Source organism: Caloenas nicobarica, chromosome 28 (genome assembly GCF_036013445.1).
Source record: "Caloenas nicobarica isolate bCalNic1 chromosome 28, bCalNic1.hap1, whole genome shotgun sequence".
In the NCBI taxonomy this organism is placed as follows: Eukaryota; Metazoa; Chordata; class Aves; order Columbiformes; family Columbidae; genus Caloenas; species Caloenas nicobarica.
This window is the reverse complement of record NC_088272.1, coordinates 504,318-526,470: the sequence shown is the minus strand read 5'-3', so window position 1 is coordinate 526,470 and position 22,153 is coordinate 504,318. Positions and strand designations below refer to the sequence as shown.

Here is a 22,153-nt window from a genome sequence, read left to right as displayed (position 1 = left end):
CCCAGTTTAAACCGGTTTAGTCCCATCTAAACTGGTTTAGTCCCATTTAAACTGGTTTAGTCCCATTAAAACGAGTTTAATACCAAGTTTAAACTGGTTTTACCCCATTTAAACTGGTTTTACCCCATTTAAACTGGTTTTACCCCATTAAACCCGGTTCAAGTCCTAGTTCCTCCCAGTTTTAACTTTTTTTCCCCCACCTGGTTCCCCCCATTTTTTTGGGGGGGAATTCGGGGCGAAGAAAACTCACGTTTTAGTTAAAAAACCTTAAAAAAACGACATTTTTTCTTTATTGAGCGACTGGAAAAAAGAAACAAAAACCCACCGGCTCCGGAACGGGGGGGGGGGGGGACCCCGAAAACGAGGGATCCGCCCCAAAAAAGGGGGAAAAGCCCCGAAAACGCCGATAAATAGAGAAAAAATTAAAAAAAAAAAAACAAAAAACCAACAAAAACCCGACGAAAATGGGAAATTTTGGGGGCCCCCCAGGAGAATTTGGGGGGGATTTGGGGGAAATGGTAAATTGGGGAGGGACGTCGAAATTTTGAAGACGACGAATTTTGGGAGGGAAAACGTCAAAATTTGGAGGGGAATCCGCAAATTTGGGGGGAAAACCACCAGTTTTTTTAAAAGTCTCCCAAGTTTTTGGGGGGTGACGCAAATATTTGGGGGGGGTCCCCAAATTTTAAAGGGGGGGCCCAAAATTGATGGGAAAGTTTTAAAAGACACCCAAGAATTTTGAGATTCAATTTAAAAAAAAAAAAAATCCAAAATTTGAGAGGAGAAACCTCTGAATTTTGAGATTCTCCAAAATTTGGAGGAAAACACCTTAAAATTTTGGAAGAGAAAACCTCAAAGTTTCCAAACCCCAAAATTTTCCTGGAAACCCCCGTCGATGTTTTAAAAGACACCCCAAAAATTGAGAAAAACCGCAAACTTTGGAGCAAAAAAAAACTCCAAATTCTTAGTAGCTTCTCAAAATCTTGAGATTCTCTGAATTTTGAGGAAATCCCTTAAATTCCGCAGGAAACTCCCCCAAAGTTTTAAGGGAAAGCCGCCAAAATTGTAAGAACCCCCAAATTTTGCTAAAGAGCCCCCTCAAAATTTTGCAAAGAACCTCAAAAATTAAAACCCTCTGAAGATTTTGAGGTGGGTTTTGAAACTTCTAAATTTCACCGGAAACTCCTCGGAAATTTTTGAAGACCCACCTCAAAATTTTGCAGGAAACCTCCGAATTTTCAAAACCTTCAAAATTTCACTGGAAACCCCTCGAAATTCCCGAAACCCGCCTCAAAATCAGCGAAACTTGGCAGAAACCCTCCGAAATTTTCCAAATTTTCCAAATTTCACCAGAAAACCCTCCTAAAATTTTCAAAACCCACCTCAAAACTTTGCAGAAACCCTCGAAATTTTCCAAATTTCACCGGAAAACCCTCCTAAAATTTTCAAAACCCACCTCAAATCTTTGCGGAAACCCTCGAAATTTTCCAAATCCCCTCCAAATTTTGAAAATCCCCCCGGAAACCTTCAAATCTTCGCGGAAAACCTTCCAAATTTTGAAAATTCCTCTGGAAACCTCCAAAACTTTGCGGAAAACCCTCCAAATTTTAAACACCCCCCCCGCCCCCAAAAATTCCCGCCGGGCGCCGCGGAATTCCTCGCAATCCGCAGAAAACCTCCGCGATTTTGCGCGGGAGCTCCGAAATTCTCCGAAATTTCCGCGGCGGGGCCCAGAATTTTTTTCCCGGAAGTTGTAAGGGGGGGGAAAGGGGGAGGGGGCGGGTTCTACTTCCTCTTCTTCTTGGGGGGCGCCGGATGGCGGCCCCGGGTGGGCGGGGCCTTGCGCTTGCGGCTCCGCCCCCGCTCCTCCTCCTCCTCGTATTGGCTCTCGCGGTCGGCTGTGGGCGGGGCCGCGGGGTCACGTTGGGGGGGGGGTCCCCGGGTTATGTTCCGGGAGGGACCCAGGAGTGCCCCAAGGGACCCAGGAGTGCGGGGAGGGACCCAGGAGTTCAGGAGGGACCCAGGAGTGCCCCAAGGGACCCAGGAGTTCAGGAGGGACCCAGGAGTGCCCCAAGGGACCCAGGAGTTCAGGAGGGACCCAGGAGTGCCCCAAGGGACCCAGGAGTGCGGGGAGGGACCCAGGAGTTCAGGGAGGGACCCAGGAGTTCAGGGAGGGACCCAGGAGTTCAGGGAGGGACCCAGGAGTGCCCCAAGGGACCCAGGAGTGCCCCGAGGGACCCAGGAGTTCAGGAGGGACCCAGGAGTTCAGGAGGGACCCAGGAGTGCCGGGAGGGACCCAGGAGTTCAGGAGGGACCCAGGAGTGCCCCAAGGGACCCAGGAGTGCGGGGAGGGACCCAGGAGTGCCCCAAGGGACCCAGGAGTTCAGGAGGGACCCAGGAGTTCAGGAGGGACCCAGGAGTGCCCCAAGGGACCCAGGAGTGCCCCAAGGGACCCAGGAGTTCAGGAGGGACCCAGGAGTGCGGGGAGGGACCCAGGAGTGCCCCAAGGGACCCGGGAGTTCAGGAGGGACCCAGGAGTGCCCCAAGGGACCCGGGAGTTCAGGAGGGACCCAGGAGTTCAGGAGGGACCCAGGAGTGCCGGGAGGGACCCAGGAGTTCAGGAGGGACCCAGGAGTGCCCCAAGGGACCCAGGAGTGCCCCAAGGGACCCAGGAGTGCCGGGAGGGACCCAGGAGTGCCGGGAGGGACCCAGGAGTGCCGGGAGGGACCCAGGAGTGCCCCAAGGGACCCAGGAGTGCCGGGAGGGACCCAGGAGTGCCGGGAGGGACCCAGGAGTGCCGGGAGGGACCCAGGAGTTCAGGAGGGACCCAGGAGTTCAGGAGGGACCCAGGAGTTCAGGAGGGACCCAGGAGTGCCCCAAGGGACCCAGGAGCGCCCCAAGGGACCCAGGAGCGCCCCGCGGCCGTGACCTTGACCCCGGCCCACCTTTGCGCGCCTCCTCCTCCAGCTCGTCCCAGTCCTTGCCGCTCTCCTCCTCGCTGCCCAGCGACTCCTTGGAGTACTCTGCGAACACAGCGGGGTCCGTGGGGCTCTGTGGGGCCCTATAGTCTCTATGGGTCTCTATAGGTCCCCATGGGTCTCCGTGGGTCTCTATGGGTCCCCATTGGTCTCTATGGTGTCTATGGGTCCCCATTGCTCTCTATAGTCTCTGTGGGTCCCTATGGGTCCCCATGGATCTCTATGGGTCCCTATGGGTCTCTATGGTATCTATGGGTCCCCATAGGTCTCTATAGTCTCTGTGCATCCCTATGGGTCTCTATGGGTCCCCATGGGTCTCCGTGGGTCTCTATGGTGTCTATGGGTCCCCACTGCTCTCTATAGTCTCTGTGGGTCCCTATGGGTCCCCATGGATCTCTATGGGTCCCTATGGGTCTCTATGGGCCTCTATGGGTCCCCATGGGTCTCTATGGTACCTATGGGTCCCCATGGGTCTCTATGGGTCCCTATGGGTCTCTATGGGTCCCCATGGGTCTCTATAGTCTCTGTGCATCCCTATGGGTCTCTATGGGTCCCCATTGGTCTCTATGGGTCTCTATGGGTCCCTGATCTCCCCGGGTTCACCTGGGCCCCCATGGAGCCATGGCAGATCTGGTGGCCCCATGGCGGGTCTGGTGGCCCCATGGCGGGTTCGGTGGCCCCATCGGGGGTCCGGTGGCCCCATGGGGACCCGCGGTGGCCCCCCAAGCGTACCCGACTCCTCGGCCTCGGAGGAATAGTCCTCGTCGCTGTCGTCCTCCTCCTCCTCGTAGTCCTCCTCCGACGGGTTGAACGTCTCGTCCTCCATCTCCGACTCCGAGTCGGCCACCTCGGCGTCGCTGCCCTGGGGACAGCGTGGGGACAGCGTGGGGACAGCGTGGGGACAGCGTGGGGACAGCGTGGGGACAGCGTGGGGACAGCTCAAGGTGGGGACACCAAGGGGTTGGGGACAACATGGAGAACCTGGGGATGGGGACATCAGGGGTGGGGACACCAAGGGGTTGGGGACACCAAGGGGTTGGGGACAACATGGAGAAGCTCAAGGTGGGGACGTCAAGTGTGGGGACACCAAGGGGTTGGGGACACCAAGGGGTTGGGGACACCATGGTAAACCTGGGGATGGGGACATCAGGGGTGGGGACAACCCAAGGTGGGAACACCAAGGGGTTGGGGACACCAAGAGGTTGGGGACAACCCAAGGTGGGGACACCAAGGGGTTGGGGACACCAAGAGGTTGGGGACAACCCAAGGTGGGGACACCAAGGGGTTGGGGACACCAAGAGGTTGGGGACATCAAGAGGTTGGGGACAACCCAAGGTGTGGACACCAAGGGGTTGGGGACACCAAGGGGTTGGGGACACCAAGGGGTTGGGGACAACCCAAGGTGGGGACACCAAGGGGTTGGGGACACCAAGAGGTTGGGGACATCAAGAGGTTGGGGACAACCCAAGGTGTGGACACCAAGGGGTTGGGGACACCAAGGGGTTGGGGACACCAAGGGGTTGGGGACAACCCAAGGTGGGGACACCAAGGGGTTGGGGACAACCCAAGGTGGGGACACCAAGACATGGGGACACCAAGACATGGGGACACCAAGACATGGGGACACCGTGGAGAAGCTCAAGGTGTGGACACCAAGGGGTTGGGGACACCAAGGGGTTGGGGACACCCCAAGACATGGGGACACCGTGGAGAAGCTCAAGGTGTGGACACCAAGGGCTTGGGGACACCAAGGGGTTGGGGACACCAAGGGGTTGGGGACACCAAGGGGTTGGGGACACCAAGGGGTTGGGGACACCAAGGGGTTGGGGACACCATGGAAAACCTGGGGATGGGGACATCAGGGGTGGGGACAACCCAAGGTGGGAACACCAAGGGGTTGGGGACACCAAGAGGTTGGGGACAACCCAAGGTGGGGACACCAAGGGGTTGGGGACAACCCAAGGTGGGGACACTAAGGGGTTGGGGACACCAAGGGGTTGGGGACACCAAGGGGTTGGGGACAACCCAAGGTGGGGACACCAAGACATGGGGACACCAAGACATGGGGACAACGTGGAGAAGCTCAAGGTGTGGACACCAAGGGGTTGGGGACACCAAGGGGTTGGGGACACCAAGGGGTTGGGGACACCAAGGGGTTGGGGACACCCCAAGACATGGGGACACCCCAAGACATGGGGACACCCCAAGACATGGGGACACCGTGGAGAAGCTCAAGGTGTGGACACCAAGGGGTTGGGGACACCAAGGGGTTGGGGACACCAAGGGGTTGGGGACACCAAGGGGTTGGGGACACCAAGGGGTTGGGGACACCAAGGGGTTGGGGACACCATGGAAAACCTGGGGATGGGGACATCAGGGGTGGGGACAACCCAAGGTGGGAACACCAAGGGGTTGGGGACACCAAGAGGTTGGGGACACCAAGAGGTTGGGGACAACCCAAGGTGGGGACACCAAGGGGTTGGGGACAACCCAAGGTGGGGACACCAAGGGGTTGGGGACAACCCAAGGGGTTGGGGACACCAAGGGGTTGGGGACAACCCAAGGTGGGGACACCAAGACATGGGGACACCAAGACATGGGGACAACGTGGAGAAGCTCAAGGTGTGGACACCAAGGGGTTGGGGACACCAAGGGGTTGGGGACACCAAGGGGTTGGGGACACCCCAAGACATGGGGACACCCCAAGACATGGGGACACCGTGGAGAAGCTCAAGGTGTGGACACCAAGGGGTTGGGGACACCAAGGGGTTGGGGACACCAAGGGGTTGGGGACACCAAGGGGTTGGGGACACCATGGAAAACCTGGGGATGGGGACATCAGGGGTGGGGACAACCCAAGGTGGGAACACCAAGGGGTTGGGGACACCAAGAGGTTGGGGACAACCCAAGGTGGGGACACCAAGGGGTTGGGGACAACCCAAGGTGGGGACACCAAGGGGTTGGGGACACCAAGAGGTTGGGGACAACCCAAGGTGGGGACACCAAGGGGTTGGGGACAACCCAAGGTGGAGACACCAAGGGGTTGGGGACACCAAGAGGTTGGGGACACCAAGAGGTTGGGGACACCAAGAGGTTGGGGACAACCCAAGGTGGGGACACCAAGACATGGGGACACCAAGACATGGGGACACCAAGACATGGGGACAACGTGGAGAAGCTCAAGGTGGGGACACCAAGGGGTTGGGGACACCAAGGGGTTGGGGACACCAAGGGGTTGGGGACAACATGGAGAAGCTCAAGGTGGGGACGTCAAGTGTGGAGACACCAAGGGGTTGGGGACACCAAGGGGTTGGGGACACCAAGGGGTTGGGGACACCAAGGGGTTGGGGACACCATGGTAAACCTGGGGATGGGGACATCAGGGGTGGGGACAACCCAAGGTGGGAACACCAAGGGGTTGGGGACACCAAGAGGTTGGTGACAACCCAAGGTGGGGACACCAAGAGGTTGGGGACAACCCAAGGTGGAGACACCAAGGGGTTGGGGACACCAAGAGGTTGGGGACAACCCAAGGTGGAGACACCAAGGGGTTGGGGACACCAAGGGGTTGGGGACAACCCAAGGTGGGGACACCAAGGGGTTGGGGACACCAAGAGGTTGGGGACACCCCAAGGTGGGGACACCAAGGGGTTGGGGACAACCCAAGGTGGGGACACCAAGACATGGGGACACCAAGACATGGGGACAACGTGGAGAAGCTCAAGGTGTGGACACCAAGGGGTTGGGGACACCAAGGGGTTGGGGACACCAAGGGGTTGGGGACACCAAGGGGTTGGGGACACCCCAAGACATGGGGACACCCCAAGACATGGGGACACCCCAAGACATGGGGACACCGTGGAGAAGCTCAAGGTGTGGACACCAAGGGGTTGGGGACACCAAGGGGTTGGGGACACCAAGGGGTTGGGGACACCAAGGGGTTGGGGACACCAAGGGGTTGGGGACACCATGGAAAACCTGGGGATGGGGACATCAGGGGTGGGGACAACCCAAGGTGGGAACACCAAGGGGTTGGGGACACCAAGAGGTTGGGGACAACCCAAGGTGGGGACACCAAGGGGTTGGGGACACCAAGAGGTTGGGGACACCAAGAGGTTGGGGACAACCCAAGGTGGGGACACCAAGGGGTTGGGGACAACCCAAGGTGGGGACACCAAGGGGTTGGGGACACCAAGGGGTTGGGGACACCAAGAGGTTGGGGACACCAAGACATGGGGACACCAAGACATGGGGACAACGTGGAGAAGCTCAAGGTGTGGACACCAAGGGGTTGGGGACACCAAGGGGTTGGGGACACCAAGGGGTTGGGGACACCCCAAGACATGGGGACACCCCAAGACATGGGGACACCGTGGAGAAGCTCAAGGTGTGGACACCAAGGGGTTGGGGACACCAAGGGGTTGGGGACACCAAGGGGTTGGGGACACCAAGGGGTTGGGGACACCAAGGGGTTGGGGACACCAAGGGGTTGGGGACACCAAGGGGTTGGGGACACCATGGAAAACCTGGGGATGGGGACATCAGGGGTGGGGACAACCCAAGGTGGGAACACCAAGGGGTTGGGGACACCAAGAGGTTGGGGACAACCCAAGGTGGGGACACCAAGGGGTTGGGGACAACCCAAGGTGGGGACACCAAGGGGTTGGGGACACCAAGAGGTTGGGGACAACCCAAGGTGGGGACACCAAGGGGTTGGGGACAACCCAAGGTGGAGACACCAAGGGGTTGGGGACACCAAGAGGTTGGGGACACCAAGAGGTTGGGGACACCAAGGGGTTGGGGACAACCCAAGGTGGGGACACCAAGACATGGGGACACCAAGACATGGGGACACCAAGACATGGGGACAACGTGGAGAAGCTCAAGGTGGGGACACCAAGGGGTTGGGGACACCAAGGGGTTGGGGACACCAAGGGGTTGGGGACACCAAGGGGTTGGGGACACCAAGGGGTTGGGGACAACATGGAGAAGCTCAAGGTGGGGACGTCAAGTGTGGAGACACCAAGGGGTTGGGGACACCAAGGGGTTGGGGACACCAAGGGGTTGGGGACACCAAGGGGTTGGGGACACCATGGTAAACCTGGGGATGGGGACATCAGGGGTGGGGACAACCCAAGGTGGGAACACCAAGGGGTTGGGGACACCAAGAGGTTGGTGACAACCCAAGGTGGGGACACCAAGAGGTTGGGGACAACCCAAGGTGGAGACACCAAGGGGTTGGGGACACCAAGAGGTTGGGGACAACCCAAGGTGGAGACACCAAGGGGTTGGGGACACCAAGGGGTTGGGGACAACCCAAGGTGGGGACACCAAGGGGTTGGGGACACCAAGGGGTTGGGGACAACCCAAGGTGGGGACACCAAGGGGTTGGGGACAACCCAAGGTGGGGACACCAAGGGGGTGGGGACAACCCAAGGTGGGGACACCAAGACATGGGGACACCGTGGAGAAGCTCAAGGTGTGGACACCAAGGGGTTGGGGACACCAAGGGGTTGGGGACACCAAGGGGTTGGGGACACCAAGGGGTTGGGGACACCAAGGGGTTGGGGACACCCCAAGGTGGGGTCACCAAGACATGGGGACAACATGGAGACGCTCAAGGTGGGGACACCAAGGGGTTGGGGACACCAAGGGGTTGGGGACACCCCAACTTGGGGCCACCAAGGGGTTGGGAACAACCCAAAGACGCCGCCAAATCCCCTTGGAGACGGCACCGCCGACCAATGGTGACGAGCCCGGCGACCGGCCCGGCCAATGGGGCGCTACCTCTCCCTCGGGCTCCAGGAAGCTCCACCCGCCCTGCTCGAAAAAGCCCTCGGGGTCGTCAACGATCGTCTTCATGATCTTGGTCCAGTTGAGCGACTGGACGCCCTCGGTGTACTTGAGGTCGCAGGAGCTGCGGGGAAACGCCATTGGCTGAGGACGAGCTCGAAGGAAAACCCCGCTCGGAATTTCTGAGATTCGCCTCGAAATTTCACGAAGAAAAGCCCTCGGAATTTTCAAAACCCGCCTCGAAATTTCACGAAGAAAAACTCATCAAAATTTCCGAAACCCTCCTCAAAATTCCGTGATGAAAACCCCTCAGGATTTTCAAAATGCACCTCGGAAATGTGCAAAGAAAACTCCTCAAAATTTTCGAAACCCGCCTCGAAATCTCATGAAGAAAATCCCTTAGAATTTTCGAAACCCACCTCAAAATTTCACAAAGAAAACCCCTCAAAATGTTCAAAATCCACCTCAGAATTTCCCAAAGAAAACCCCTCAGAGTTTTCAAAATCCACCTCCAAATTCCGCAAAAAAAAAAAACCAACCCTCAAAATTTTCAAAACCCACCTCAAAAATCTTCAAAATTTCACCGGGAACCCCTCACAATTTTCAACCCCCCCGCCTCAACATTTCCCAGGAAACCCCTCAAAATGTTTCTTTTTTGCAAACCCCCTCCGAACTTCCACCGCTTCGCGAGAAACCGCTGCAAAGTTTCCAAAACCCACCTCCGAATTTTTCCTAAAGAAACCCTTGGAATTCTCACAATCCCGCTCCGCATCTCCAAACCTCCGTGAGGAACCCCTCCGAAATTTGGGGATTTGGGGAATTTGGGGCGGGAAGGCGCCTACTTGAGCCACTCCTTGATGGGGTCGAGGGAGGCGACGGGGATGGCGTTGATCATGGTGACCTTCTTGGCGTAGTCCTTGTAGACCACCACCATGTCGAAGTTCTTGAGGTGGAACTGGACACGCTCGAAGTGGATCAGCTCCACCTCGTCCAGGGTGACCACGAACGGCGGCTGCGGGGGGACCCCTGGTTGTTATGGGGCCTCCTGGGGTCTCCCCGAGTCATGGGGGAGCTCTGGGTTGTGGAGGAACCTCCTCAACTTGTGGAGGAACCTCCTGACTTAAGGAGGAACCGCTTGGCTTGTTGAGGAACCTCTTGAGTTGCTGAGGAACCTTCAACTTATTGAGGAACCTCTTGAGTTGACGAGGAACCCCCAACGTGTTGAGGAACCCCCAACGTGTTGAGGAACCCCCAACGTGTTGAGGAACCCCCAACGTGTTGAGGAACCTCTTGAGTCGTTGAGGAACCTCCAACTTGTTGAGGAACCTCCAACTTGTTGAGGAACCTCTTGAGTTGTGGGGGAACCTCTTCAACTTGTTGGGGAACCTTCAACTTATTGAGGAACCTTCAACCTATTGAAGAACCTCTTGAGTCGTTGAGGAACCTCCAACTTGTTGAGGAACCTCTTGAGTCATTGAGGAACCTTCAACTTATTGAGGAAACTCTTGAGTTAATGAGGATCCTCCAACTTGATGAGGAACCTCTTGAGTTGATGAGGAACCTTCAACGTGTTGAGGAACCCCCAAGACCACCCCAAGTCATAATGGGACCTCCAGGGTCACCCCGAGTCATGGTGGGACCTCCAAATTGTTGAGAAACCTCCTTGACTTGTTGAGGAACCTCCAACGTGTTGAGGAACCTCTTGAGTTGTGGAGGAGCCATCACGTTTGGTGGAACCTCCAAGTCGTGGTGACCCCCCAAAGGTCATGGGGACCCCCCCAAAGGTCACAGGGAGCCCCCAACTTACCCACTCGGTGCAGTTGACCAAGGCGCTGCTGGTGGGTTGGAGGAGGCAGGTGCTGCGATACGGGGCCCCGTTGAACCTGCCCGGGGGGGACAACCCCAAAAAACCCACCGTTAAACCAGCAAAACCATCCGGAGACCCCAAAAAACCACCAAGAACTCCAAAATAACCATGAGGAGGCCCCAAAACCATGTGAAGAACCTCCAAAAAACCACAAGGAGGCCCAAAAAAACCTTGAGAAGACCCCAAAAACCCCTGAGGAGACCCCAAAAAGGCAGCTGAGGAGACCCCCACTCACCCCAGCTCCCGGAAGGGCACCTCGAACTCCAGCTCCTCCTTGGTCAGCGCCTCCACCTTCTCGATGAAGTTCTTGAAGGCCGTCTTGAGCTTGTGCCGCATCTCCCGCTCCATCTGGCGACCAGACGACCCAAAAACGGGGTCGGACGAGCGAAAAATGGGGTCGGACGACCCCAAAAATGGGTCAACCGACCAAAAATGAGACCAACCACCCCGAAAGTTGGGCCAACTGACCAAAAAACAAGACCAACCAACCTAAAACCGGGTCAACCACCCCCAAAATCGAGACCAACCAACCCCCAAAACGGGCAAAACAGGCCTCAAAAAAGGGGTGAAACGGACCTCAAAAATCGGGGTCAACCAACCCCAAAAAGGGGTCAACCAACCCCCCAAAATGGGGTCAACCAACCCCCAAAAATGGGGTCAACCAACCCCCAAAAATGGGGTCAACCAACCCCCAAAAATGAGGTCAACCAACCCCCAAAAACACACAAAACGGGCCCAAAACCGGGCAAAACGGACCCAAAAAAGGGGGGCCGCACCTGCTCGGCGTAGAGGTCGTCGCGGTCGTGCATGTGCTGGTGCTTGCCCAGGTCGGTGGTGATCTCGCCCACCTCGGTGTAGAACTGCACGTCCGTGTGGCGCTTCTTGCCGAACATGATGGCGTTCTGGGGCGAAAAACGGCGGAAACAGGGGTGGGCGGGCCGGGCCGGGCCGCGTCGCCCCCCGCGGGGTGTCGGGGAGGTTGGGGGGCGCCGGAGACCTTGAGGTGGAAGTGGAGGACGATGATCATCTCGCCGTCGCAGGGCTGGAACACGGCGTGCTTGATGTTGTTGTAGAGGATGTCCACCTTGTCGCCGCGCACTGAGGTGAAGCGGAACCCTGTTTTTTTTTGGGGGGGAATGGGGGGAAAACGGGTCAAGGAGGCGGGGAAAAGGAGGAGGAGGACCCGAAAAGCTTGAGGGACTCAAAAAGAAATAAGAGAAGGCCCCAAAACGACGTGAAGAACCTCCGAGAACCATGAGAAGAACCCAAAAAACTATGAGGAACCTCCAAAAAACCATGAGGAGGACCCGAAACCACATGAAGAACCTCCAAGAACCTTGAGAAGAACCCAAAGAACCCACCAAGAACTCCAAAAAACCAAGAGGAGGCCCCAAAACCACATGAAGAACCCCCAAAAAAACCACCAGGAGGCCCCGAAACCACATGAAGAACCTCCAAAAAACCAAGAGGAGGCCCCAAAACCACATGAAGAACCCCCAAAAAAACCACCAGGAGGCCCCAAAACCACATGAAGAACCTCCAAAAAACCACCAGAAGGCCCCAAAACCACATGAAGAACCTCCAAAAAAACCACCAGGAGGCCCCAAAACCACATGAAGCAGCCCCAAAAGCAGGTCCCCGGGCCACCGGGACGTCCATCTGTCCCAGCAGACGTCCGTACCGTTGACGTGGGCCTCCAGAGAGCCCTGCATCCTCTTCTGGGCGATGTTGGGCCGGATGTAGAGGTCCTTCAACTTGGGGTTGCTGCGGTTGAGGTTGATGACCAACGAATCCTGCTTGACGATGCCCTGGAGAAGCCAAACGAGAAGGTCTTGATGCTCCTCAACCTTTCGGGAGGTGGAGGAGACGCCATAAAACGTCTTTTTTTTTGGGCGGGGAGCGCGGTCGCCCTCACCTCCTTCTCCTTCTCCTCGGCCTCGCGCGTCTTGTAGCGTTTCTGGACCTCCTTGATGATGCGAAAAGCGTTTTGGAGGTTGACGGCCGGGACCGTCTGCTCGCCCGGGGTCTTCATGTTGGACGCCCGGTAGGTTCTACGGCGAGGACGGACATTGAGGCGACCCCGAAAGCGACGGCGGAGCCGCCGCGGGGTTGGGCGCCAAGATGGCCGACTCACATCTCCTTGACGAAAGTGGCCTCGGGGTTGGGGAAGATGTTGCCCTCGTTGCGGCCCAAGGCGCTGCCCGGGCAGTAGAAGTTGATGCGGAGGTAGGTGTAGTCGCCTTCCACCGACATGCTGATGTTCTGCGGGGAAAACGGAGGTTTCGGCCCCAAAAACAATGCGGTTTCGGCCCCAAAAACAATGCGGTTTCGGCGAAGGTCGGGGGGCTCGAGGTGAAGGTTGAGGCGTGAAATTAGGGCGGGTTGAAGGTGGGAGCTCAAAACTACCTCGAATTGAAGGTGGGACCTCAAAACCATGTTGAGGAGGAGGTGGAACCTCAAAATTACCTCAGATTGAGAAGGTGGAACCTCTAAAATTAGCTCAGAGGGAAGGTGGAATCTCAAAACCACCGTGAGCTGAAGGTTGGGCCCCAAAATTACCTCAGGTTGAAGGTGGAACCTCAAAATTACCTCGGGGAGAAGGTGGCACCTCAAAACCATGTTGAGGACAAGGTGGAACCTTCAAAATTACCTCAGATTGAGGAGGCAGAACCTCAAAATTACCTTGGGTTGAAGGTGGGACCTCAAAACCACCTTGAGTTGAAGGTCGAGCCCCAAAATTACCTCAGGTTGAAGGTGGAACTTCAAAATTACCTCAGGTTAAGATGGTGGAACCTCAAAACCACCTTGAGTTGAAGGTCGAGCCCCAAAATTACCTCAGGTTGAAGGCTGAACCTCAAAACTACTTTGAGTTGAAGCTTGAACCCCCAAATTACCTCAGGTTGAGATGGTGGAACCTCAAAATTACCTCAGGTTGAAGGTAGAAGCTTCACATTTTTGAGATATTTTGAAGTTTTGGTGGATTTGTGAGGCACTTTTGGGTATTTTGGGGTTCCCAGGGGCCGTTTTGGGGTTTCCGGGGGCCGTTTTGCAGGTTTTTCGGTGGATTCCGTCGCTTCCCGGGGGGCGCGGCCCCTACCTTGATGGTGGCGATGTGGAAGGGGGTGGCGATGCCGAAGACGGGCATGATGACGGTCTCGTACTTCTTGTCGATGTAGATCTTCATCTCGCGGATGTGCGGCTCCTTGGGCATCAACGCCGGGTTCTTGTAGGAGATGTTGGACTTCCGAGCTCTACCGGGGGGAGAAAACACCTCAAAGTGTCCCCCCCCGACATCGAAAAAAAAAACCCGACTTTTTACCTCACAAAACCTCCGTTTTTGGGTTACTTTTGGATCTGCTGCTCGCCCTTCTGCTCGGTCAAGCGCCGCCGGGCTTCTTCGTTGAGTTGCGTGGCCAACTCCTTCTGGTGGGCTCGGCGTTTCTCCTCGGCCGTCAGCTCGTTCTAGGCACCAAACGACCTCAAACCGCTCAAATTCACCCCAAAAAAGCCCAACTTGCAACGCGGGGCGGGGGGGAGAAGGTGGGAAACCCACCCGCGTCCTCTCGGTCAGAAGAGCCGCCCGGGAGCTGCGGCCCAGAAGATCTTCGGCTTCGTCTTTTTCTTCTTCTTCTTCCTCTTCGTCTTCGTTCTCGGGGAAAGGAGGGGAAAAAATTAAAATTTCAAGGTCGAGGAAGCAAAATTATGGATTAACGGCTCAAAACTCGGCGCCGTTCGGGCGAAAATCAACGGGTTTCGCGTTATTTTTTGGGCACCTTGAGGAAGATTCCGACGTTCTTGACCTTCTTCTTGACCGAGGTGAGGACGGTGGCCGGACCTTCCTGGGGGACCAGGAGGAAGAGGAGGGTGAGGAGGAGCTCGGGGGCTTTGGGGTCCCCTCCCGAGGTGTCCCCACCCCAAAAAGCGTCACCTCGTCCACCAGGACGGTGTCCCCGATGAAGATGGCGTAGGTTTTCTCCTCGGGTTTCTTGCCCTCCTTGTTGGGGAGGTCGGAGAAGCCGACGTTGATGCTGAAAACCATCCCTGGGGGAGGAAGATTTGGGGGTTCGGGGGGGAATTGATTCGGGAGAAAATTCGGGAGACTGGGGATGAAATTTGGGGGGGGTTGGAGCAAAATTTGGGGCGGGGAGGGCAAATTTTGGGGTAGCGGGGCAAAATTTTGGAGATTGGGGACAAAAATTTGGAGGTTGGGGACAAAATTTGAGACGGAGAGAGAAAGTTCTCGGGTAGCATAGCAAAATTTTGGAGATTGGGGACAAAATTTTAGAGGTTGGGGACAAAATTTGGGGGGGTTGGAGCAAAACTTGGGGTGGTGGAAAAAAAGTTTTGGGTGGCAGGATAAAATTTTGGAGATTCTGGACAAAATTTTGGGGGGTTGGAGCAAAATTTGGGGCGGAGAGAGAAAATTTTTGGGTAGTGGGACAAATTTTGGAGATTTGGGAGGATTTGAGAGGATTGGGAAAAAAAATTTGCAGTGGAAAAGGACCATTTTGGGTAGAAAAAATGGATTTTGAGGTGGGAAAGGCCAATTTTTGGGTTGAAAAGGCCAATTCTGAGGTGCGAAAGGCCAATTTTAGGGTAGAAAAACCCAATTCTGAGGCGGGAAAAAGCCAATCTGGGGTGGAAACCGCCCAATCCGAGGCGGGAAAAGGCCGATTCGGCGGCGGGAAAACACCGTTTTGGGGCGAAAAATGTTGATCTTGGGGCTTTCCTCACCCTTCTTGAGGCGCTGCTGGTTCTTGCTGTTGATGACCAAGGAGCCCTCGCGGAACTCGATGCCCATGGCGAAGCTGCGGAGATGCCACCACCACATCCAACGCGTCCCCGCCGCCCCCAAAACCCCCCAAACCCGCCCGTTCTCACCCCAAATTCTTGGTGATTTTACTCAACAGCTCCGGTTTCTGCTTCTTCACCAGCTCCATCACGGCCGCGTAGACGTCGCAGAGTTTGGCGCCTGAAGTTGGGGGAGATGCCGCCACCATGGGGACGTCGACGCACCGGGGCGGGGAAGCGGAGCCCGCCAACCGCCTTTTTGGGGTGAAATCTTGGGTTTTCCGCTCACCGTGCCGCATCTCCTTGAGCATTTCGTCCTGGAGGTGGAGGAGGAAGCCGTAGTTCTCCTGCATCTCCTGCGGAGGATCCACCATCAAGGTCCGCACCAGGTTGGAGCAGTAGGACTTGTAGCGGATGCCCATGGAGCAGGTGATGGCGCCGAAGTGCATGTGGCTCTTGTCGCTGCGCGGGGCGGATTCGGGGAGAAAACGGGGAATTCGGGGAGAAAACGGGGAATTCGGGGAGAAAACGGGGAATTCGGGGAGAAAACGTGAATTTGGGGGGGAAAAAGTGGATTTCTAAAATTTTCTTGGGGGGGAAAATGTGGATTTTGGAGAGTGAAACGTGAATTTGGGGGGAGAAAATGTTAATTTTGGAGGGTGAGACGTGAATTTTGGAAGAGAAAATGTCAATTTTGCAGGGTGAAATGGGAATTTTGGGGGAGGAAACGTCAGTTTTGGAGGGCGAAATCCGAGTTTTGGAAGCAGAAATACAAATTTGGGGGGCGAAATGTGAATTTTGGGGGCAGAAATACAAATTGGGGGGGGCGAAATGTGAATTTTGGGGGGTGAAATGTGAATTTTGGGGCTAGAAATAACAAGGTTTGGGGGGGGCGAGGTGTGAATTTTCGGGGGGCGAAATGTGAATTTTGGGGGGGCAAGATGTGAATTTTGGGGGCCAAAATGTGAATTTTGGGGGCCAAAATTACCCATTCCCACCATTTTATGAGATAAAATTACTCAATATGGCGATTTTATGAGATAAAAATCACCCATTCCTGCCATTTTAGGAGGTAAAATTTGACGTTATTGCCATTTTGTAACGTAAAGTTACCCATTCCCACAACTCCATGAGATAAAATCGCTCTTTGTCGCTATTTCACAACCTAAAATTACTCATTACCGCCATTTTATACGACAAAATTACCCATTACCGCTATTTTGTGAAGTAAAATCACCCATTCCCGCCACTTTATGAGGTGAAGTTACCGATTCCTGCCTTTTTATCAGGTAAAATCACTCATTATGGCAATTTTATGAGGTAAAATCACCCATTATCGCCATTTGATGAGGTGAAGTTACCTATTTCGGCCATTTTGTGAGGTAAAATTACCCATTCTAGCAATTTTATGAGGTAAAATTACTCATTACGGGCATTTTATGAGGTGAAGTTACCCACTCCCCCCATTTTGTGAGGTAAAATTACTCGATGTGGCCATTTTATGAGGTAAAAACCACACGTTACCGCCATTTCAGGAGATAAAACTACCCATTCCCACCATTTTGTGAGGTAAAATTACCCATTCTGGCAATTTTATTAGGTAAAATTACTCATTACGGGCATTTTATGAGGTGAAGTTGCCCACTCCCACCATTTTGTGAGGTAAAATTACTCAATGTGGCCATTTTGTGAGGTAAAATTACTCAATGTGGCCATTTTATGAGGTAAAATTACTCAATGTGGCCATTTTATGAGGTAAAATTACTCAATGTGGCCATTTTATGAGGTAAAATTACTCAATGTGGCCATTTTATGAGGTAAAATTACTCAATGTGGCCATTTTATGAGGTAAAATTACTCAATGTGGCCATTTTATGAGGTAAAAACCACACGTTACCGCCATTTTAGGAGATAAAACTACCCATTCCCACCATTTTATGAGGTAAAATTACTCAGTGAGGCCATTTTATGAGCTAAAAATCACGCATTACCACCATTTTAGGAGATAAAACCGCCCCTTCCCGCCATTTTGCGGCGAAGAGCCACCCAGCGCCACCATCTTACGAGGAGAACCCGCCCCCGGGGCGGCCATTTTGAAACCCCAAAAACCCCTCGATTTTTGCCCGTTTCCCCCCCAAATTCCGCGCCCCCGCCCACCTGACGACGCTGAACTTGAGGTTGTAGTTGCCCCCGCTCTGGATGATGGGCGGGTAACACATCTCCACGGCCGACGGGTCGGCGCCCGCCAGGTACTTCTTCTCCTCGATGGCCTTCTCCACCGCCTCGGCCAACTTGCTGTGCCGCACTTTCTGCGCAACGCCGCCGCCATGACCTCGCGCACCCCCAAAAAATCCCACCTCCCCGCCCCAAAACCCCTCGATTTCACATTTTTTTTTTTATCCACCTCGTCGGCGTCTACGATCTCCATGACGCGCTCCTTGAAGAACTTGGTGAAGACCTCGGAGGTGATGGCGGCCGCCTTGCGCATCAGGTTGACCTCGCCGTCCTCCTTGGCCGCCATGGTGTAGGCGACCGCCGCGCTGATGTCCACCTGCGGGGACGGCGTCGGGGGCAACGTCAGCGACCCGAACCGCGGCCACGGCCTCGGGGACGCCGAGGTGACCCCATAAGTGACGTCCAACGTGGCGGCGGGACCTTGTCCGGACCTTCTCGAAACCTTCTTTGTTGAGACAATCGTTCCAGCTCTTCATGAAGTCGCCGGGGAACTTGTCCTTGGAGAAGACCCCCAGGCGCTTCCCGCCTTTGCTGCTCTTCAAGGCCTCGATCATCTTCTCAAAGTTGGCTTTGTTGCTCTCATTCTGAGGGGAAAAAGCGGGAAATGGGGCAAAAAAACCCACGGACGCTCGGTCCGTCGAGAGCAGCCTAACGACCCCAACGTTCACTCCCAAGAGCCAAAGTCCACCCTGAAGGTCCCAGGCCCATTTGTAGACCCAACATCTGTCCTGTAGACCCAACGTCCACCCAGAAGGCCCCATGTCCAACTTGAAGGTCTCATGTCCAACTTGAAGGCCAACCAAGCACCCCAAAGAGCCAAAATCCAGCCCAAAGAACCAACGACCGCCCAGAAGGTCCATCTTGTAGACCCAACGTCCACCCTCAAGACCCAAAAAACACCCAGAAGATCCAACATCCAACCCCAAAGACCCAACAACCACCCAGAAGACCCAACGCCCATCTTGTAGATTCAATGTCCGTGTTGTAGACCCAACGTCCACCCAGAAGGCCCCACGTCCATCTTGTGGACCCAACGTCCATCTCGTGGACCCAACGTCCATCTCATGGACCCAAAAACCACCCAGAACACCCAACATCCAACCCCAAAGACCCAACAACCACCCAGAAGACCCAACGCCCATCTTGTAGATTCAATGTCCGTGTTGTAGACCCAACGTCCACCCAGAAGGCCCCACGTCCATCTTGTGGACCCAACGTCCATCTCGTGGACCCAACGTCCATCTCGTGGACCCAAAAACCACCCAGAACACCCAACATCCAACCCCAAAAACCCAACAACCACCCAGAAGACCCAACGCCCCTCTTGTAGACCCACCGTCCACCCAGAAGGCCCCACGTCCACCATGCCCCCCCGGGGAGGTCCCCACCTTCTCGCGGACGAGGAGAGTGATGGCGGGGACGCCGTTGGCGCCCTCGGTCCCCTTGGCCTGGGCCACCTGCTTGAGGAACTCGACCTTCTTCTTGCTGGCCATGAAGAGGATCTTCTCCTCGCAGAAGACCATGATGGTGTCCGTCAGCTCGTAGCCGAAGAGCCACGTCTGGAAAATACGACGTTTCGGGGTGTGGGGAGGTCCCCAAAATGGAGGGGACAAACCCCGAGGGTGGGGGGTAGATAGTTGGGGATGGTGGGAACCGCTTCGAGGGTGGTGGAAATTATGACAAAAAACGATGGCGGGATGACGAAAAAATGGTGGAATTCCCTCAGAAATGTGGTGGGACCGGCAAAAAATGGTGGAATTCCCTCAGAAATGTGGTGGGACCGGCAAAAAATGGTGGAATTCCCTCAGGAATGTGGTGGGACTGGCAAAAAATGGTGGAATTCCCTCAGGAATGTGGTGGGACCGGCAAAAAATGGTGGAATTCCCTCAGAAATGTGGTGGGACCGGCAAAAAATGGTGGAATTCCCTCAGGAATGTGGTGGGACCAGCAAAAAATGGTGGAATTCCCTCAGAAATGTGGTGGGACCGGCAAAAAATGGTGGAATTCCCTCAGAAATGTGGTGGGACCGGCAAAAAATGGTGGAATTCCCTCAGGAATGTGGTGGGACTGGCAAAAAATGGTGGAATTCCCTCAGGAATGTGGTGGGACCGGCAAAAAATGGTGGAATTCCCTCAGAAATGTGGCGGGAGCACCAAAAAAAAGGGGGTAGAAGCCCCAAAAATGGCAGAACTGCCACCAAAATGGACCAGAAACTCCCCTAAAATGGGCAACCCCCCCCCCAGGAAGGACAAGTGACCCGTCGAAAACCCCCAAAATGGGCAAAAAAACCCCAAATTGGGCAAGAAACCCCCCCCAAATGGCGGGAAACTCCCCCCAAAACGGCGGGAATCCCCAAAATGGGCAAGAAAACCCCCCAAAATGGCAGTAAAACTCCCCAAAACATCGGGAAGCCCCCAATATGGGCAAGAAACCCCCTGAAAATGGACAAACTCCCCCCCAAAATGGTGGGAAACCCCAAAATGGGCAACAAACCCCCCAAAACAGGCGAGAAACCCCCTCCCCAAAGTGGCGCGAAACCGCCAAGATGGGCAACAAACCCCCACGAAACGGGCAAGAAACCCCCCCGAAAATGACACGAAACCCCCCGAAAATGACAGGACACCCCCCCGCAAAACATCAGGAACCCCCCAAAATGAGAGGAAACCCCCAAAAAGGGGCAGAAAGCCCCCAAATTACCTGCAGCGCGGTGGACTTGGCGTAGACGATCTCCTCGTCCACCCCCACGGCCACGACCAGCGCGTCCACCCCCCCCAGCTCCTCCTCCCCTTTCTGGGGGGCACGGGGGGGGGTCAGACCCCAAAGCGCCACGAATCGCCCCAAAACCGTGCCGCAAATTCGCCCCAAATCGGCCCCCAATGGCTCCTAAATCAGCCCCAAACCAGCCCCCTAAATCGCCCCCAAATCAGCCCCAAAATTGTGCCGGAATCGGCCCCAAAATCGCTCCTAAATCAGACCCAAATCGCTCCCCAAATGCTGCTAAATTAGCCCCAAAATCACGCCACAAATCAGCCCCAAATGGCCCCGAATTGGCCCCAAACCGCCCCCCCAAATCAAGCCCCAAATTGCCCCAAATCAGCCCCAAACTGCCCCCCAAATTGCCCCAATTCAGCCCCCAAATTAGCCCCCCAAATCGCCCCTCCCCCACCCCCAAATCACCCCACTCAGCCCCCCAAAACCCCCCCACAGGCCCCTCCCCCACCCCCTTCACCCCTAAACCCTCATTTTACGCCCCTCCCCCACCCCCCCAAACCCCATTTCAGGCCCCTCCCCCCCAAAAAACCCCCTCACAACCCCTCCCCCACCCTTTAACCCCCCCAAACCCCCTCACAGGCCCCTCCCCCACCCCCCAAACCCCCATTTCAGGCCCCTCCCCCCCAAAAAACCCCTTCAGAAGCCCCTCCCCCACCCTTTAACCCCCCCAACCCCCGTTTCACGCCCCTCCCCCCTAAAAAAACCCTTCAGAAGCCCCTCCCCCGCCCTTTAACCCCCATTTCAGCCCCCTCCCCCCCAAAAAACCCCTTCAGAAGCCCTTCCCCCACCCTTTAGCCCCCCAAACTCCCATCTTAGGCCCCTCCCCCACCCTTTAACCCCCCCAACCCCCGTTTCAGGCCCCCCCCCCCGAAAAACCCCTTCAGAAGCCCCTCCCCCACCCTTTAACCCCCCCCAACCCCCGTTTCAGGCCCCTCCCCCCTAAAAAACCCCTTCAGAAGCCTCTCCCCCACCCTTTAGCCCCCCAAACCCCCATTTTAGGCCCCTCCCCCCCCCCAAACTCTCTCACAGGCCCCTCCTCCACGCCCCAAACCCCGTTTCAGCCCCCCCCCCCCCCCCCAAACCCCCTCACAACCCCTCCCCCCCCCACAACCCCCCCCTCCCGCCCCGTTCCTCGGCCCCTCCCCGCCCCGTTCCGGGCCGTTTCCCCCGCTCCGGCCGCCGCCGCCGCCCCGCACCTGCCAGCTCCCGTACAGCCGCCGCAGCCGCCGGTAATAGGCGTCGCGGTCCAGGCTGAGCGCCATGGCGGCAGCGAACAGGCCCCGGGGCCGGGAACCCCCCGAACCGCCCGCACCGCCGCCTCCTGCTTCAGCCTCCCGCCCGGAAGTCCTTCCTCCCGCGCTTCCGCTTCCGGCGGCGCCCGCGTCACGTGATGGAGGGAGAGCGGAGCGGCGGCGCCTGTGTCACGTGATGAGGGGGGGGAGGGCACGACCCGCGTCACGTGATTGAGGGGGCGGGAAACGGCGCTTGGCGGGAAATTCGGCGGGTTGATGGTTAATTAGTAGAGTGTGGGGGCTAATTAGGGGGGTGGAGGGGAGGGGATGGTTCTAGAGCCGGGGGGGTGGGGGTGTGTGCTTGTTAATTAATGGTGGCAATTAGCGAGCGGGTGACTAGGGGGCTAATTAACGAGCGGGGCAATTAGAGACAGGCGTTAATTAAAGGGCTTCATTAATTACGGGGGGCTGATCGAGGGCGGGGT

General features: G+C 56.1%; 1 protein-coding gene across 1 annotated transcript; it reads right to left on the bottom strand.

Moving 5' to 3' along the window:
• Positions 1–284: 284 nt before the first annotated feature.
• SUPT16H (SPT16 homolog, facilitates chromatin remodeling subunit) lies at positions 285–21,806 on the bottom strand. The gene is made up of 26 exons (XM_065653054.1): positions 21,633–21,806; positions 20,362–20,454; positions 19,053–19,223; positions 18,096–18,248; positions 17,834–17,980; positions 17,587–17,738; positions 15,719–15,891; positions 15,520–15,610; positions 15,373–15,446; positions 14,567–14,679; positions 14,412–14,477; positions 14,192–14,287; positions 13,985–14,100; positions 13,736–13,889; positions 12,773–12,900; positions 12,554–12,689; positions 12,320–12,446; positions 11,636–11,754; positions 11,415–11,540; positions 10,874–10,986; positions 10,579–10,654; positions 9,614–9,783; positions 8,766–8,895; positions 3,711–3,840; positions 2,946–3,023; positions 285–1,898 (listed from the first exon to the last, which is right to left on the bottom strand). The coding sequence occupies exons 1-26, from the start codon at positions 21,696–21,698 to the stop codon at positions 1,786–1,788; spliced, it is 3,111 nt and encodes a 1,036-aa protein (XP_065509126.1). The 5' UTR covers positions 21,699–21,806; the 3' UTR covers positions 285–1,785.
• Positions 21,807–22,153: the final 347 nt, after the last annotated feature.

Coding starts and splice junctions, on each gene's coding strand:
- SUPT16H (XM_065653054.1), bottom strand. CDS start 21,698: ATGGCGCTCAGCCTGGACCGCGACGCCTATTACCGGCGGCTGCGGCGG. Junction 12,690..12,772: donor GCCACTTTCGTCAAGGAGAT/GTGAGTCGGCCA, acceptor TCCTCGCCGTAG/AACCTACCGGGCGTCCAACA. Junction 10,987..11,414: donor ACGACCTCTACGCCGAGCAG/GTGCGGCCCCCC, acceptor TCTGGTCGCCAG/ATGGAGCGGGAGATGCGGCA.